Here is an 18047-nt window from a genome sequence, read left to right as displayed (position 1 = left end):
GGAGTGGAATTGGCAGGCTGTGAAACTCTCTGCAGAGAGCCGGCTCGTGCTGCTCATTTATTCATTTGAATACAGGCAGCCCCTTCCAGGTTCTTGCGCTCAGCCTCCCTTGGGTGACCCTGAATTTGCATGGGCTCTCCTGCTAATGAGCGGGGGAGATTCTGGAATGCCTCTGCTTTGAATTCCTGCTGCTCGCCTGAACCCTCGGCTCTCCCCACCAGGCATAAATTGCAAGACTGTCTTTCCCCTTCCCCTCTTCCTTTCCTGATCCCTTCTCTCCCCTTCCCATCCATTCGACTCCTCTCCTTTCCCCATCCCTCCTGCCCTCATGGGGAGAGAGTGGTGGGGGCATGTGGAGAGGGCTGCAGGCAGCTGAGCAGCAGTAAAATCCTCGGGAGGAGGCGAATTTCGGAGTTCTCCTCATGCCACCTTCCTGCAGGGGTGTTGGAGGGGTGCATTATTCAAGCATGAGCCTGTGCATCCATTCTCTTCGCTCACGGATCTGCAAGCTGCAAGCTTTTCCCTAGAGAGCTTTGCACATTTTACAGTTTTTCCCTTTTGCTCTTGTTGCAGCTCTGCTGACTGACAGCGGGGATTGCGGGGGACAGGGGAGGAAGGGCCGTCTGACCTAAGGACAAGGGGATGGTGGCCAAGGAGCCGGGCCAGCAATGCATGGCTACCAACCGCACTTTCAAACAGAGGAAGGCCACGGCGGGGCCCTCAGCAGAGCTGAATCCACTGCAGCCCCAAGGAGTGGCTCCCGGGGTGCTGTCCCGGCCGGGAGGGAGCGCTTACCTTCACGCCGTCATTCTTCTTGTTGCCTCCGCTTTTCCCTCCTGCGGAGACAAGGTAGGAGGTTAGCAGGGCCAGGCAAGGCGCCAAGGCCAGCAGAGTGAGGATCAGTAGCATGAGGGACGATGGAGTCAGACAAAAGAGGGGTGGGGTTCAGGAGTCCTTGCGGGTTGGCGCGCTCCAGACCCAGAGCAGAACAGCCCCAGGTGCCGCCTCTCTCCACAGCCCCTTGAGCTGCAAGGTGAATGCCTCAACTCCAGCCCTTCCTTCTCCTGCACAGAGACAAAGGCCCTGGCCGCCAGCTCCGTGGAGGAACCTTAGCAAGGGGCAGTGTTGGAAACAGCAGAGGCCTGGGCAGTTTTCTTCCTGCCGGGACTCAAGGGTCATGCAGTAGTATGGCCAGTGAGGATCCAGCGTCCTCCACGGCAGAGCATGAGCCTCAGTCCAGCCCCAGGGCTTCCCCTCCTGCCTTTGTCTTGGGGAGCTGAGTATGAAGCTCTAAGCAGTGTGCCGTGGCACTGCCTGCCTGCCTCTCTCTCTCTCTCTCTCTCTAATTTTAGCCCCATGCTGCCGGGGTCATGTGCTATGATTCCCTGGACCTGACAGCTGCAGCCCACATTTTGACTATGATGAAAAGCAGACGGCCTCCCTTGAGCCCACCTATCACCACAGGCCTGGCCCCATCCCCCAGGGCCACTCCGGCGCTCTCCCAGCTCGCTGCCCTTGGCAAACAGATAATGAACTTCCAGCAGCCGCCCTCCCACACGGTAGCGTCAGATGAGTGCGCTGAGGGGAGGAGACCCCTGGGAATTCCCGGGCAGAATGCGGGAAGGGAAGTGGCTATGGGGTGTAGCTTTGAACATCCTGGCCTTAGATGCTCAAGGACAGCCTCTTCACCCTTAGTAGGGCCTGACAGAATATCCCCCCTGGGTGTTTAACTCTTCCAACTCCAGCACGTATTCCCACAACTACCACATGTCCGCAAAAGCCTAACTACCCCCATGACAAATGCCCGGGGCTGACCCTGACCCCCAGCCGCTGGACAATCCCAATGCCCCTTGCAGGCCCCAGCGGTCCTCGACCTGACCTTCCTCCCAGTTCACCTCCTGCTCCCTCTTACCCACCCGACAAGCACCCTGCTCTGACTGTCTGCAGCTACTTCACAAACTCCCTGTGCCAACCATCCTCTGTCCAGCTCCTGAGACTTCCCTTAAGGCCCCGCCCCAGGCAAGCTTAATTGCTCCTCCATCCTCTTTCAATCCCACCCTAACAGTGCCCTGTCCCCGCCCCCATCACTCCACCTGTTCAGAGAATCACAGGTTCCCAGGCCAGAAGGGACCATTGTGATCATGTACTCTGACCTCCGGTACAACCCAGGCCAGAGAACTGCCCCAGAATAGACACTGGCTCCCCCCATCCCTCAGGTGAACACCTCACAGTTCCTCTGCCCTAGACCAGCGTCCGGATTCCTCCTCCCCTCCCTCACAACTTCCCCGGTTCTCCAGCTCTCCTCTGATATGCACAATCCCTTTGGCACCTGCACACCCTCCGTCCTCCCTGCCTCTCCCCGCCCAGAGGAACTGGCATCCAGCTAACCCCCTCCATCCTGGCCTTGATTCACCCTTTGCCCTGCACCTTGTGTCAGCATTTACACCAGTGCAGAGTGTAAATCGGCCGGGCAGCATTTTGCACTGGTGCAAACTACTGTGCAAGGAGGAGGTGTTGCAAACAGCTGGGGCAGGGGCACACTTTGTTAGGACTTTAAAAAAGAAAGTTAAAATGCCCCCTGGCCACTCCCAGCAGCTGCAGAGGTTGGGACTCAGCATTACGCCCCAGGGGCTTTCACAGCCCACATCATGTTCATGCAATTGCCCCTTCACAGGCCTTCAAAAACACAGATTAGCTCCAGGTATGTTTTTAGGGTTTTCCCAGAACACAAGTGATTAGCGAGAGCTAATCTGCAATGCTTTTTAGATTGTCAAGACTTTAGGGTAGGAGCTGTGTCTTCTAATTGCCTTTAAAGCCCCAAGCATGCTTTGGGTGCTATGTAGCTAAAAAAGATCAAACAAGAACACTAATAGATCAGAAAACTCTTTGTGATCCCTACCCACCCGTTATCAATTTTCCAAAATTAAGTGTCTTTTCAAACGACAATCCTGCTAATAGTCAGCTACAATGACCTCTGCACTGTCTGAGATGGAGAATGAAGAGGTCCCTTGCCTGGAAGAGTTTACAGTCTAGCACGGAGAAGTGGTCACCTGCTTTACCGTCACCAATACGTTGTTTTCCTAACAGAGATTTTTTTTTTTCTTCATATTGAATGAATGTGGAACAAACCTGAGACTGGTCCAGGTCAAAACACACCTGTGGCCACAACAAATCTCACCAACCCCTTTTCTAGGCTGGCTGGGCCCCTGGGGTCAGAGACTCGCCCCACTCGGGGGACACAGCCAGGCCAGGCCTGCAGCCCTGCACATTAAGTACCAGTGCCCTCCTCCGCCTTTTCTGCTCGGGCTCTGAGCAGGTTGCAACAGGGAGCTGCAGGGGCCTGTGTTGGAGAGGGGATGCTCTCAATCCCAGTTTGAGGGTCGAGGTTCAGACTTGTTGTGAGAGATCTCGTTGGGTACCCCACACTCAGGAATCATCTGGGAATTCATGATTCCTTCATGTGAATTCCCACCTGTAGGGTTTGCTTTAAGTCTGCTGAATACCCCACGAGACAGGCGCTTTGAGAGAAGATGCTAGCTAGTAATGTCTGTGCATCCCATAGGAGTAGACAGTGGGCTACAAAAACCCCTCCCCAACTCCCTTCTTGTCTGCTTGTGTGTGCTAGCTGTGTTGTAACACCTGGGAGTAAGGGAAGGAGGTGGAGCCTTTGGGCACAGACCAGACTTCCCAGTAGCTTGAACCCTTCTTGAAACTCTGACCACAGGACTCTCCCCTAGAGAGGGAGAGAAGAAAAGGCAGAAAAAGAAAGGAGGGAAACAGACAGAGACTCCAGCCTCCGGGGGCTGCTGCGGTCTAATTCTGACCGTACCTGGACGGCTTCCAAAGGGCTTCAAGGCAATTTTTCCATGAGTCTCTAACATGCTCCCCCACACAGAGAGAGATCTTTTCAAGTAGGGCTGCACTCCAAGATCAGCCTTCAGGGAAAACAACCTAATAGCTCGCATGCCATGATGGGTAGAGTGGTGTTCTCCCCCTCACAGCAGGGCCCTCTCTTTCAGGGCCAGCCATTCGCACCTGAGGCTCTTGGGATTGCAGTTCCCATCCCAGAGGACCCTCAATGGAAGGGGAACTTACTGGGGGAACTTTACATAATTAGGTTCCACGTCTTTGTATTGATGTCTGCAGAGAGGCCCACATGACTTGGGCCATATCTGCCTCTCATTATTCACAACCTAGATAGAGGCTGAACCTAGGACCCTTCCCAAAAGGCTGTTTCTCTTTCCTTCTGCTCTCCTTGGGGCCCGTCCTGGCATGGCTGCCGGAGGGGTTATTACAGTGACAGGAGCTTTCCCCTCTGGGCTGAATCTGAGCACCAGCCACTCGCCACAGAACTGTGAAACGAGAGGCTGCACCTTCTCCGCCCCAGCACCTCTCCAGGATGTGAACATGGCTGCCCGTTAACTGTGAGTAAGCAAATGCATAGAAAGCCCTTCAGGACCAAATCTCCAGGAACTGTGATTTCCCACGCCCTCAATTCCACTCCCCTTGGACATACATCTCTCCCGCTTCCCTTCTCCAGGTCACCTTCCCCACTGCCAGCCTTGTGGTGCTTCCCAGAATGACATCCATTACGAACACGCAGCATGCGTGTTCAGCTCCCATAAGGACATGGATGGTGTAAATGCAGAGGGGCCAGTCTTTACCAGTAAGGCTTCTGGGTTTGGCTGGCTTTTGTGAGTACAAATCAGCTCCCACCTAGCACCCGAAACCCAGTGTATACAATAAATGCAAAGCAACCGAGTAAAGAGCGTGAGGTGCCAAGACAACACCTACCAGAGAAATTCCGGGTTGCCAGCATCGTAGTGAGAATAGCTCCCTGAAATACACAAAAGGCAGAAAGGAAAGAGAGATCACTGTGCTCAGAGTCAGGTCCATCTGTTTGTCCTTCTTTTCAAAGGTATCCGGTGGAAAACAGAACCAGGTGGAGCTGGTGGGAGATTGCATGAATGGAGTCCAGAGATGATATTAACAGAAACAGAAACCAGTTTGTAGAAACAGGTCCTGGGTAGGGGTCCTACAATCCGAGTCTCTGGATGGTAATGGGAGGGACAGGATGATTTACAACCTTCTTGTGAAGACAATCTAGATCTCTCCCCTGGGGCTTTTTATGTGCCATGCAATGGCATCATTTCTCTGGCCCTGTGTTCCAAAGGCATCGAGACCAGACCAGCAGAGAGATTTCTATTGGGAGTTTCTGGGAAGTTTCCTTATCTTGAGATTTCTCTCAGAAATTCCCCCCACATCATCTGCCTTTCTGAGATTCTGCCAGAGTGAAAATGGCCAAAACGCCAGAACTCTGCTCACTCCAGTAACACACACTTTTACTTCTCAATAACAGCTTATTCTCCTGTACCTGCCTCCCTAACCACAGTCCCAGGGTTTCCACTGCAGGCCACTAAACTGCCTATACCCGTGAGATTAAAAGGAGTATCAGACATGCAGGGCCGTACTCTGATTTCAGATTAGTCTGTGTAAATTGTAACAAGTGGAATTACTCCAGATTGAAATGGGTGTAACAGAGGTCAGAATCAGGTTCAATGCTATTAAAGTAACTTCTTATACTAATTACAGCTGAGGGAGGGAATTGCCATCAAAACTAAACTTTGACCAAAAACAGGAAAAAAAAGTACTGCAAAAATGTTCGCCAGAAATGTTTTCCGTTTTCCAGTCGACTCTACTAGCTAGTCAAGTAGCATATAATGAGATTTGAGTAATTAGTTACAGTAACGGATTACTACTTAGAAGTGTAGACCTGAACTAATCTGATTACTTGCTGAGATGAACAGTAAATATAGATTATTGCCAGTTTCTTTTCTTGCCAATCTTGTTACCAGTCTGGAGCCACCTACTTTATGCTGCAAAGCCATCAGCCCTCCCAGGATAATGAAGGGCAGGGTAGATCCCTGCTTAGATTGGAGACCCCCATGAAACAGACGCCCATCTTGACAAATCCCTGGCTGGGATGATTTAGTTGGGGTTGGTCCTGCTTTGAACAGGGAGTTGGACTAGATGACCTCCTGAGGTCTCTTCCAACCCTAATCTTCTCTGATTCTATGAATAGTAATACGCTGCTGGAAGTTGGTGTTAATGACTCAGTATTCTTCCCAGTATGGAAAACCAAAGTTCTGACTCCTTCCGATCCCTCGAGATCCAATAGCACTTTTTGTAAGTATATTGAAGCGTTAGCCCCAACCGCTGGGTGACATCTCTACTTCAAGTATTTTGCCTACCTATAATTCCCCCGCTGTGGTGGGTAGCACTGCCATACACCATTAAAAGGGCTGCCCCCTAGTGGCAGATGTAGACACCCTGGAGCACTGTTCAGCTTTGGCATCCCTGTGGCTGAAAGGTGCTCTATATATGCCTATCACCGTTCCTACCCCAGGTGGGAATACGGATTTCCCAACTTGCTTGCAACACACCCAACAGATGACTTCCTCAAAATAACTAGCAACCCTGGTCAGACATCCTTTTGTGCCTGGTTTTTAATGTTCAGCCCCTCAGCTCAGCCTCTCCTTTCCCTGGCCAGTCTGGCTCCCCTGAAATCCAAACTCACAGAATAACACGGATTCCCACCCGGTGACACATCTCCTGTTCAGGAAAACAAACTCATCGTGGTTCCCAAAGGTACCTGGGCGGCGGGGATGGGCCCTGCGAATTACCTTTAACTTTCTTCTGGCGTTGAACTTCTTCAGGCAGTCCACTGTCTCTTGTCTGTGCATGCATGACGCCACGGTGGAGCGGTGCTAGAAGAGAGAAGGAGAGCCCGCTCAGTAGTGGAGGGAAGGGAGAAACCTGGAGACCCAAGGACCTGGGGAAGGGCACACATGTACACACACACTCTGTTGCTCTCACATGCACACATGCATGCAGTCTGGCTCTCCTGGCTGAGGCAGACGGCCTTTGCTGCATGCAGCTGCGTGGGCCTCTCTGGAAGCAGCAGATAAAACTTTAATGGGTAGCGTGAGTTAGCCACCCTCTTTGTTCATTTGTTTCTCGTTCTGCTGTGCAGTGGGCTGTAAATTAGCTTGCAGAGAGTTTAGCTACGCCCTGGGCTGACTGATTTGTCTGGATGATTAACACTGCAACCCCTTGCTGTGAAGGGATGTGATGAGAGGTCTCAGGCGTGGACTATATACCTGGCAGTGAGGCTAAGTTCATGGACGATTTATCACTTTGGTCGTTGATTAGACTTTTATGGGATGAAAGGTGTGTCAGTGAGTCTCAGGCTTTGGTACAATCTCTGCCATGGAAAGGAGCTCTGTTACTGGCCCCTGCCTGGGGGACTTTCCTGTTTCTAAGGCCTGGTCTACACTACACAGTTAGGTCAACATAAGGCAGCTTACGCTGACGTAATTAGGTCAGCGTACGCACTATAGTCTTGTCCCGCTGATGTAAGTGCCCTGCTACACTGACATAATAACTCCACTTCCATGAGAGGTGTAGGACTTATGTCGGTGTAGTTAGGGCGAGGCAGTGTCTGTGTAGACACTGCGTTACTTACATCTACTTACAGGCTGTTGGCTGTCTTATCAGTTTCAGGGTTCCATGCTGGAGCTGTGAAATTGACAAGAAAGCTGGGCAGCTAGAGCCTGGCTGCCCTCACTCTTGGCGGGGACAGGGGAGGCGAGAAGCCTGGGCAGCTGCCCCCAGCTCCCGGCTGGGAGGTGAGAAGCCCAGGTGGCTGCCCCCCACTCTCACCTGGGTGTGGGGAGCTGAGAGACCGGGGGAGCAGCTGGGCTCCCAGCGAGGAGCTGCACAGAGCTCAGCCCCCCACACTACCCCTCTTCAGTTGGTGGAAGCACTCCTGGTAAGGACACGCACCACTGACAAGAGGGTAGTGTGGACGTCAGCCACCACTGGCTGTAAGTTGACCTAACATAGGTCAACTTACGTTCGTCTGTAGACATTCCCTAACTGTTGTTACAGCCCACACAATAGGGCCCTGTAGCCGGGAAGTAAGGGAGCATGTTGCAGATCTGAGATGAAGCATTAAAGATCCAGAAGACACTAGAGGAAGAGTATTTTTGCCATGTGAAGACAATATTATGACTATCAGAAACCTAGCTGTAAACAGAAGACAGCAGAAGAGAGTGCAGGGCAAGCTGGGGTTTGCATTTACACCAGAAGGTGCAGTGCAGGGAAGAAGAGGAGCAGCAGCGGGAGGAGGAGGAAGAAGGCATGGCACAGCCAGCAGCAATGGCAGAGCAGAGCTTAGAGATGATCTCTATGGTCAACGCTCTCAGGGAGCTGGGCAGGTGAGTCTGACATAGCTCCCCTCAAAGAGAGAAGGAATTCCCACCACCCTCCTGCAAAGGAGCCAAGAGCAGCAGGGTTCCAGCTGCCTGAGGCTCCTACAGGGGGGCGGGGGGTGAGACATTAATGAATTCACAGCATTTTTCTTGGTTTGGCTAAGATGGCACATTTCCTCCCATCACCAGGCTGTCTGGGCTCAAGCATTTAATGTGAGTTCGTATTAATGCTTCACTTGCGCTAAGGCTTAACGACACCTAAATGTCTCGTGCTGATTTAGATAAATGCCTGTCGCTGTATCAGAGGAGCGAGACCTGGGAGGAGGATTTCATTACACATCAGATAAACAGGCCACACCCAAGGCGATGCCTATTCACCAATATGCAAAGTGAGGTGCCTCATCATTTGCATAAAACTTCCCGATTTCTGGACCTTCATCCTTAACAGAAATGTTCCTGCATCACAGAACAGGCCACATCTCCCAGCTGCATGCTAAGCTGCCTGTCCTTCTACTGTCTGGCTAGCGCCCTGAGTAGCCCATCCTGTACGCCATGCTTACCGATATCCAGGGATGCTTCAGAGCCTCTGCTGCCGTGATACGCTTGGATGGGTTAATCGTTAACATCTTGTTGATGAGGTCTTTTGCTTCAGGAGTGACAGTATCCCACTCGGGTGAAGGGAACTGCAAAGGCAAAGGGGCCGGATGTGAGCGTGCTATCAGCAATGGCATCAGGGGCATTTCTGCTGCTGCCCAGCCCCCCAGATAAAGTTTGGCTCATTTCCACACACTACTCTTACAAAAGGATGAGCCTCTTCTCATGCTGGGAGGCTCTGGTGCGTTTTGGCCAAAGGGAGAGTGAACGGTTAGTTCTGCCAGCTCAGGGAGCGCGATGCCTGGAACAGTGGACACTAGGAGAAAGTCTATCCTCTACTGGAGAGGATCAGACCCTCTGTCGTTTTCCCCACTGTAGCCTGGAGTAGCAGCTTACAAAGAGAATATCAACTCTAACGCTGCTCTGTCGCATGGGAATTCTCCTTTGGCTCAGGTGGGGAGGGCTGAGGCAGAAAAGACTATGATCTTTGAGCTGATGACCCCAGCGTCAGTTAGATTGTCCGTAACTGTCCCCAACAGACACTTCAGAAGCAGCAACGGCTCCAAGAAGGACTCCGGAGGAAGATCTGTCCAAGCTTCCCCACAGCTGCCCTAGCCTTTTGGTGTTGTGCTGTTTCCTCAGGGGAAACCAAACCGCACACCTTCCTCTGCACGGCCTTGAAATAGGTGTGTTGGTGATTGGTGGATATGGTCTTCCCCATGGCCACTCACAAGCACAGAAGGAACGGTGCTGTTGGTTTCCTTCAAGCCAGCAACTGGTCTCAGCTACTGGTCCTATTTGTATAAAGAGTCAAAGTGATGACTTGGAGGCCAGATGGGTGCCGGAGAGAGGAGGAGAAGAGTGTGAGAGAGACGAGTGGAGAGGAGAGAAAAACAAAGCTACTCACATCATAGGCCCCGGCTTTGATCTGCTGGTAGAGTCGGTGTTGATCCTCATCCCAAAAGGGAGGATACCCAACCAACAGAATATAGAGAATGACTCCTGCACAAGAGAGGGATAGGAGCATATTATTATCAACCTCCATCAGGCGGAAGTGGGAGAGAGTTTAGATCACTGACTTAGGAGATCTGTATGGGCCCAAGTTCTGTGTTGGTCTAAATCACACACACACACACACACACACACACACACACACACACACACAGAGTCATGATGCCTGTGCATGCAAATGACTGGTTAGACGCCATGCATGCGTGCAGCTCTCCGATCTGTGCACGCAGCCACAGCAACTGTGCACAAAAATGTAGGCCCACACTGTGCACAGGCCTCCTTGAAAAGAAGAGAAATCTGTTTCAATCTACGCCATGTGACATTCTGGCAGCCCAGACGGAGAGGAGTGCCTCTCCACCTGCCTGCGCCGTGAAATCAATTTGAAGGTGAAACTTTTAATTAACTGGGTCACTGGTGCATTGTGCTCCAGATACATGAGGCCCACTGGGTTTGGCCTCACAGGCCACTGGCACGTCCCAGGGAGAGCGCTGGCTTTTCACGAAGTGCTGGCATTATGGAGAAAACTGCCACCCAGCAGCATTTTCAGAGTTGGTCTGCAAGGAAAGGAGTCACTGCTGGAGAGCAGCCTATTCCTGAGCCGTGGTCTCTCTCGTGACATGGGTGGCCTGGAAAGCCAGCATCACACGTTGCTAACACAGGGCCGCTCTAGCTTCACTGGTGGCTTAATGTTCAGAAGAATGTAGCTGTTCAAGACTTAAATTAACCGTACCGCGGTGCCGTCGGGTGCTAGGAGCGATGGCACATGGGCAGGGAAGATGTGTCTTACAGCATGGCAGGGGTACATTCTGATAGAGGCCGCCCTGGCCCCCACAGCTTCAGAATGAGCATGCTGAAATATACACGTCTCTGATACGCTGGTGGGTGTGGCATAGAATGTGGGAAATGAGATACTTGGCTGCTTCTTCCTTCTCCCAGATGTATCTGTCCTGTTTGCTCACCTCAGTCTGACTTACCACACGCCCACAGGTCCACAGCTTTGCCATAGGGATCCTTCCGGAGCACTTCTGGAGAAAGGTACCCTGGTGTGCCTGCAAAACCTAACAAACCAAACAAAGGCGCCGACTTCCTCAGTCCCCAGGGGGTGCTCGACCCCCTGCTCCCCCCGTCCCACCCTCACTCCATCCCAGCCCCATCCCTACTCCATCCCTTCCCCCAAGTCTCCACCCTGCCTCTTCCCGCCCCCGCCCTGCCCCACCACTTCCCACCCTGTTCCACACACTGTCCCCCACTCCTCCTGCTTCCCCCCAGCGCCTCCTGCACGCCGCTGAACAGCTGATCGGCAGCCGGCGGGCAGTGCTGGGGGGTGGGAGGGGCAGGCACGGATCTGCAGGGCTGCTGGTGGGTGCTGAGCATCCTTTTTTTTCCCCCGTGGGTGCTCCAGCCCCGGAGCACCCCTGGAGTCGGCGCCCCAGCCCCGGAGCACCCATGGAGTCAGCGCCTATGGAACCAAACCCAGACCACACTCAGTGATGTCAGCACTCGCCAGGAAGTACGGAGCACCCAAGAGCCGACTGCGAGACAAACGCGTGACTTGGGTCTTCTGCCGCAGTTAGTCCATTGAGAACGGCCGTAACAAAGATAATTGGCCATCCAGAGGGCCCACGCTCCCATGATCTGATTACAGGTCCTCAGAGTTCAGTGCCTGTTCATGAGGGGCTGTGAGTGCACTGGGTCAGATTCTGCTTTAAGTTATATGGGTGTCAATCCAATGAGTCAACTGCATTGACGTGGGCGCAGTTACTCCAGATTGACACTGGTGTAACTGAAAAACCAATCTGTCCTGTGGTTAGGAAGTCCTGGCCTATTAGCAGCTAATCAGATGGGTTAAGGAAGGATAGGAAAATGAGTCATGCAAGGCACGGAGCCAGCCTGCTGAGCCGGATGCTGGCACAGCATTAGGAAAGAAGTCTTGGGTTGGCATCCTACACCTGCCTTCTCCCTTTGTATTCATCTCTACGTTGGCAGGTTTGCTTATGAAGATGTATGTGACACCCTCTTCTGCTGAGCATGTAGCCCACCCCATTACTGAGGCCTCATTGGGTTTCAAGCGTTGTCCAGAAGACCAGTTTTACACATCCTTTCCCAATTGTCCTGGAAGACGGAAGTATATGGGGATTGCAGCAGTGCAGCGAAGAGGCGCTCAGCGACTTCAACATGGTGTAAGCCACCGGTGGACTGGGAGCACAGCGGAGGGGACACTGGCTGTGTACCCATCATGGAGTCATCATACCCTTAAAGTAGCTCCATGACTCAAGTTCCAGCTCTTCACATCCATTCATTGAATCCCCATTCAGTTACTTGGCTTATATCTTGCCTGTGCACCTCTGGGACCCAAGGGTGTATTTTCCCAATGGAATAAAATGGGTTATCCCAAGTACACAGTAGGGTGGTTTCACCTTGGAGCCATGAAGGCTGCCAAAACAGCTGCTTTGCAAGAGACTAGTTGCCATGTAGCTGTTGTCAAGGTTCCACACCCTCCCCCATCCCTGCTGGCCCGGCTTTGCCTTGGGAGCTCAGTGGAAATTTTTTAACCCTTTGGTTAGATTCAGGGATAAATATTCAAGGTACCCACGTTGCTCATGACATTAATAAAACATTCCTGGACAGTGGGGGGGAGGGGAGCTGTTTAGCCACACACATAGAAACAGGAAATGCAGAATGATCCCTCCTCAATCCCCCACCTGACCATTTCCACTCACCAAACCAAGCCTGCTGATCCGCTTCCACCTCAATGGCTAGGCCGAAGTCTGCCAGCTTGACCGCAGCTCCCTTCAGTTTGGATGCCAGCAGCAGGTTCTCTGGCTACAGGAGGAAGCAAGGGATAGAGAGCAAAAGAAAAAACAACCTCCTGACACTGTATTCAAACAACGGGGGCACAAGCAGGACCCCTTTCCTAGGGCTCTCTCTGACTGGCCATGGGAATGGCTATGGCCAGCAGAACTCCCAGTCCGGATTCAGGGTATGGGACTGTCCCCCATCAGACGCCAGCTGGGAGACACTTAACTGAGAAGCCCAGGGGGTTGCTGTGTTATACTTAGACAGTCCTAGACACAATGAGATTCCCTTAAAACTATTCTGCCCCACTGTGTGACATAGAAGGGAGCAGACCTGGAGGAGGTGGAAGAAGATGTAAGTTAGAATAAGTGGGTAGCCTGCCACCATTACCTTCTGACAGCCTCCTGTTAGTTGCTTTTCCTGCTGCATTCCTCTCTTCCAGGCCCTGGGCCTGTGAGTTACAGGTACACTAGCTTACATTGCCTTACACAGACTCATTGGGCCAAATTCAGGGGTCATGTGTAGATGGGGAGGTTACGTTACCAGTGGTAAGTGGATGTGAGTCTAAGAGAGTCTGAGGGAGTGGAACATTCAAGTCTGCATGGCTGAAAGGAGGAGTAACCTAGACCAGCTTAGGCTCCTTCGGACTACTTGCTGAATTTGGCCCCTTGCTTCTTCAGGGAAGGGGAAACAATCGTATGTGTTACAGATCAGAGGTTCCCTCACGGACAGCTCGCCCTGATCTCTTTTTCTCTCATAGAAACAAGAGGTGTCTTGGCCAGTAAAGCCCTCAGTGCTTATGTCCTTATTAATAGGGTTGGTGGCTGATGTTTGGGCTCCATCACTCCCTATGTTAGGGCTGATGAAGACATATGAATCCGGTTTCCACCTCCGCTGAGGCGCCCGACTCCGGGCTCCCTTTCAGTGGCAATGTTATTACATCTATTAGGGAGAGTGATAGTCTAGTTCTGCTCCTTCGACTGCATTAGCCAGCCTGGAATCAGGGCAGCTGGCTCAATAATCCCCAGACAAAGTGCGGGTGAACAAACTGATGACAGCACTGATTGATTCCCAGGTACTACCAGAGTTATTGCTGTCTTTGTAGGGAGAGACGACACTGGTTCAGACTTGGGAGTCACACTCCTCCAGCATTTGGGCCTGAATTAGGGAGGCATTTTGAGAGGAAGAGGTGGGATGAGCTTCCCCTTACAGGAGAGGCTGCTGGGCCGATCTGAGAAGAGCTCTCTCCAGTGAGAGAACATTATAGACCAGCATGTATTAAGCCAGAGCCTTAAAATCCCTCCTGGCCTGCAGGAAGGGAGGGTCTCTGCTGCAGGAGCTCAGTGTTACTGAATTGAATTCCCTGTATGGGACAGCTGGGGTTTTTGGGCTCCAAGACTATACCGGGATAATCAAGCCCTAAAGAACTTCCTGTTTCAGATGACATGAGACCATGGGTCATTTTTCTCCCCTGAACTGGAGGACGGGTTTGAGGAGGCCCAGGTGGGGACCTGAAGCTTCACAGTCACTTACCCATCTTCCAGCCACAGGGGACTGAATAGGTCTCCACGGAGCCCCCACCAATGGCCATCATGATGCACTCCCTCCAAACCTACCCATGTCTTCCTCTGGGGCTGATCTTGCTCCCTCCAGAGCAGGAGAAAGGCTTTTTTAAGCAGACCAGCTGCATCCTTCTGGAAGGAAAAGTTGACCTGACAAGGGACCTCCTCATTGTTCCCTTCACCCTTGAAAGTCATGAAGTCAGTGATGCCTCCTGAAGGCCTGACTTTGCTTTGTATCCTTGGCTTTTGGTAGCTCCCACAAGTCATTCTTCTCACAATGTTACAGGGGCACCAGACCTCCGCAGAGAAGGTTACAGCACAAGGGTTCTAGGGCCATCTCTCTCTTTATGATGTATATCCTGGAAGCACTGGCCATTACATGTATACGTGTAGGGAGTCTCACCACAGCTCTTACCTTTAGGTCCCGGTGCACCACGCCCATCTGGTGGCAATGCAGAACAGCTTCCAGGATCTGCTGAATGCAGTGGCTGGAGAGAGAAATCATACAAGTCACATCTGTGCTCTGGGAGAGCGGCAGAGATAGGGCTTCCTTAGGAGTTTCCCTTCACTTTTATCTCTTTTCATCACTTCCTACACTCCCCATCCCTTTTCCCACTAGCAGCCATACAGCATGGCTCAGAATCTCGCTCTACAGAGTCCCACGTAAGTGCTGCATGGAGAAAGGTAGAACAATCAAAACCTGATTGCCAATAAAACTCTCAGTTGGGGGTCATTGAATCATTCAGCCAGACTTAGTGAACAATACAAAAGGAGCACACAGGTTACCTTAGGAACTCTCATGGTTGTCAGAGGTAATGAGCTAAAACAATCCAAACAATTCCCATAGAAACAATGTGAGCGGCTGCATGGAGAACTTGATAATGGCAGTTGGTGAAATCAGGATGCCAGCCTGAGTTTGTGCGATAATATCAAGCAGAGCAGAAGAACTCATAAGACATAAAGCTTATGGTAACTCCAGCCCCATTTCCCTAGTCCTGACTTATGCTTGTAGGTCTCATCAGATCCATTTGTTATATACAGCTCATTAAATCACGCACACTCTGTTGAATGCATGAGAAAGAAAGAAAAAGAAATTCCAGGTGCCAAGAGGGGATTATAACTTTGATCACAAAGCATTTGTCTGCAAAACGAAAGGTCTTGATTTACATTTTTTGCAGGGTATTAATAGGTGGATTGGTTATAAGCGTATTCAGTGCACGCAGAACACTCAATAAAAAGCTCGCTCCAAACAAGGAAATAAAGAGAATGTTTTCATGCAGAAGCCTTGAATCGAAAGTTTACTGCATGGCTATGTTTACCTGAAGCTCGGTATTATTCCCAGTGTTTGGGATGGGTTAGACACCAGTAAAGAGAGGAAGGATTGTTTGGTGGTTAAGGGCACGGGAGACATGGGTTCTATTCAAAGATCTACCACAGAGTTCCTGTGGGGCCTTGAGCAAGTCACCTCATCTTTCCATGCCTGAATAAAATGAAGCTAATGTTTCCCTTCCTTTCAGGGCTGCTCTGAGGTTTAATTCATTAATATTTGCAAGGTGCTCCGATACACCAGTGATGAATGCCATCAATACACCTTTAAAATACATAAAAATAACTATTGCAACTGGTAAATGTCAAGAATTTAATTATCTCTACCATATTTTCCTAGGACTCCACAAGGTACTGGCACCCAGACCTCCTTGACTGGGATGCCAGTATGCTACTGGCCTCTCTTATCCCACACATTGGTGACTGAGGAGCGGGGCAGTCCAGCGGCTACCAGTCAGGCAGGTAGGTCGGACACTAACTACATTATAATCTGGGGCAAGGGGAATGCCTGTCTGTATTCACTTACAGCGGCCTGGGTTTGACTTTGGAGAATCGGCAGTGTGGTTACGCACAGAACCCTTGGCATGGAAAATGAGTTGGCTAGAATAAGCCACTTGCAGTGTCACATCGCGTCGAAAAGCAAGAGCAGCAGATCTCGGAGCACTGCTATAAAATCAGTATACAGTGTGGAGGAAACTGATGTTCTGATACTGTAAATAAAATAAATACAGGAGTCCCTGGCTGAGGCAGACTTCAAGCTCTTGGTGAGGGCTGGGCATCTCTGCCCTTCCATTGCCTGTCTGGGTACAGCAGCCAAGCCTTGCAGGATCATATTTGGTATGTTTCCATCCTCACCTGGCATCTGCTTCACTGTAGTATTCTCTGGCCACAATGTCCTCGAACAGCTCCCCACCCGTGACACTGTGAATGAAACAGACAAAGGAGAATGTCAGCTCGGGAAGCTCTACATGCCATCGAGCTGTGCGGATGTATACCAGCTGGCAATCTGGCCCATGGAAAGAATCGAAACACAACTGGACAAGCAGCTCAGCAGAGAGTGAGCCGGGGCAAGTGTGGCTGGGGGTGAACGGGTGCGTGGAACTGGTAGGTGACAGGCCTTAGGCACCTGGTAATTTTTTTTCCAGGCAAGAAGAGAACTGATTTCCCATTTTAACCCCTGTCCCAAGGGTGGATCCTGGGTTCAGGAACCGGTGTGCTAGTCTCTAAGGTGCCACAAGTCCTCCTTTTCTTTTTGCAAATACAGACTAACGCAGCTGCTGCTCTGAAACCTGTGCTGATATGTTTGAGCTTGGAGGGACTGGGGAGAGAAAGATGGAGGAATGGCTGCCGCTAATTCATTTCTCCCAGCTGATCAGTGCTTCTTTCCCACCTATGGGGGGAGCAGCATCCGAGAAATGGATCCTGTGACTGGAGGAGAGCGTGCTGGGAAATTGAACCAGTTCCATGCCACCAAAAGTACTAGACTCATCTAACCCACATGCATCTGCTGTGCTCCTGTACCTAGCAGGATGTCCTGAAGTTCCAGCGATTTCAGCATAACACCACTTAAACCTGGCAGCACATTCCATCCTTGAAGGGCTAACGGGTTCCCAAAGACCAGGGCTCTCTTTGCCTGATGTTACGTCCTTTCAAGCCGTCTGCAAGGGTGGGAGGGTGGTTCGTTTCCCATTGCAACGCAGCTCTCAGCCAGGCACTTGGAACGGCCAGCGAGAGCCCAGCAGTCTGGCAGAGCTGGACAGAGCTCACCAGTTCCTTTCTCAGAGGAGGCCACCAAGCAGCCATCAGACGGGCTGTCTTGGATCTGCTGATTTGGAGCGGGAAGGGGCTGGCATCTGAGCCATCCTGTCCCCCACCCCAGAAGGATCAGAGAGTGAAGGGGGTCTTTGGGAAGAGATCAGATCAGATGATCACAATGGTCCCACCTGGCCCTAAAATCTGTGCATTCACACACACTTCTGGACAGGCCCAGATCTTTATACCCTTCCAGCTCTCATTAAATTACGCTCTGCACTTTCCGCATGCTCTGGAAAGGACTGCACTTTCCGCATGCTCTGGAAAGGACTCGCCCCCTGCTTCCAGCAAACCCGTCAGAGTTCCAGTCCTTCCCTGGACTGCAAGGGAGGGGAACAGCCAAGAGCAACCAGGCAGGGGAGAGGAGGGCAAGGGGTGGAGGGGATGCACCATGCAAAGTAGAGCTTCTTAGCAATTACTTGGATGCAAAGCTCCTCTGTCTCCAAGGGGAAGGAACCAAAGCTGCTGCACAAGGTAGGGTCACTGACACAAGCAGGGAGCAGCGGTAGCATCTGGACCCCTAGGGAGGCTGCATTAAATATGCTAATTGTTGCTCTGAGAAGCCTGGAGGGCTGATCTGCATAGGACAGAGCTAATTCGACTACGGCTGGAAGCAGGCACAAAAGGGCCTCTCCAGCCTGCCCCGTTACTCTGTGCCTTCCCCTCTCCGTGG

General features: G+C 51.6%; 1 protein-coding gene across 4 annotated transcripts in view; it reads right to left on the bottom strand.

Annotated features, from left to right (window-relative positions):
* The window catches only part of CAMK2A (calcium/calmodulin dependent protein kinase II alpha), a 75666-nt gene that overhangs the window by 18037 nt on the left and 39582 nt on the right, over positions 1–18047 (bottom strand). For all 4 annotated transcript variants that reach the window (XR_014712634.1, XM_084636513.1, XM_084636514.1 and 1 more), the window contains 9 exons: positions 16418–16483; positions 14652–14724; positions 12599–12701; positions 10853–10936; positions 9775–9869; positions 8834–8956; positions 6684–6767; positions 4795–4837; positions 796–836 (listed from right to left, as the gene is read on the bottom strand). Coding sequence is in view for 3 of the 4 variants with exons in the window: in XM_084636513.1 (XP_084492639.1) it covers positions 796–836; positions 4795–4837; positions 6684–6767; positions 8834–8956; positions 9775–9869; positions 10853–10936; positions 12599–12701; positions 14652–14724; positions 16418–16483 (712 nt within the window). In the remaining variant the exon portion in view is untranslated. The remainder of the gene's footprint in view (positions 1–795; positions 837–4794; positions 4838–6683; positions 6768–8833; positions 8957–9774; positions 9870–10852; positions 10937–12598; positions 12702–14651; positions 14725–16417; positions 16484–18047) is intronic.

The sequence above is a fragment of the Lepidochelys olivacea genome (genome assembly GCF_965140295.1).
Source record: "Lepidochelys olivacea isolate rLepOli2 genome assembly, chromosome: 8".
In the NCBI taxonomy this organism is placed as follows: domain Eukaryota; kingdom Metazoa; phylum Chordata; order Testudines; family Cheloniidae; genus Lepidochelys; species Lepidochelys olivacea.
Note: the sequence above shows the minus strand (reverse complement) of the source record. Positions and strands in the feature narration are given on the sequence as shown.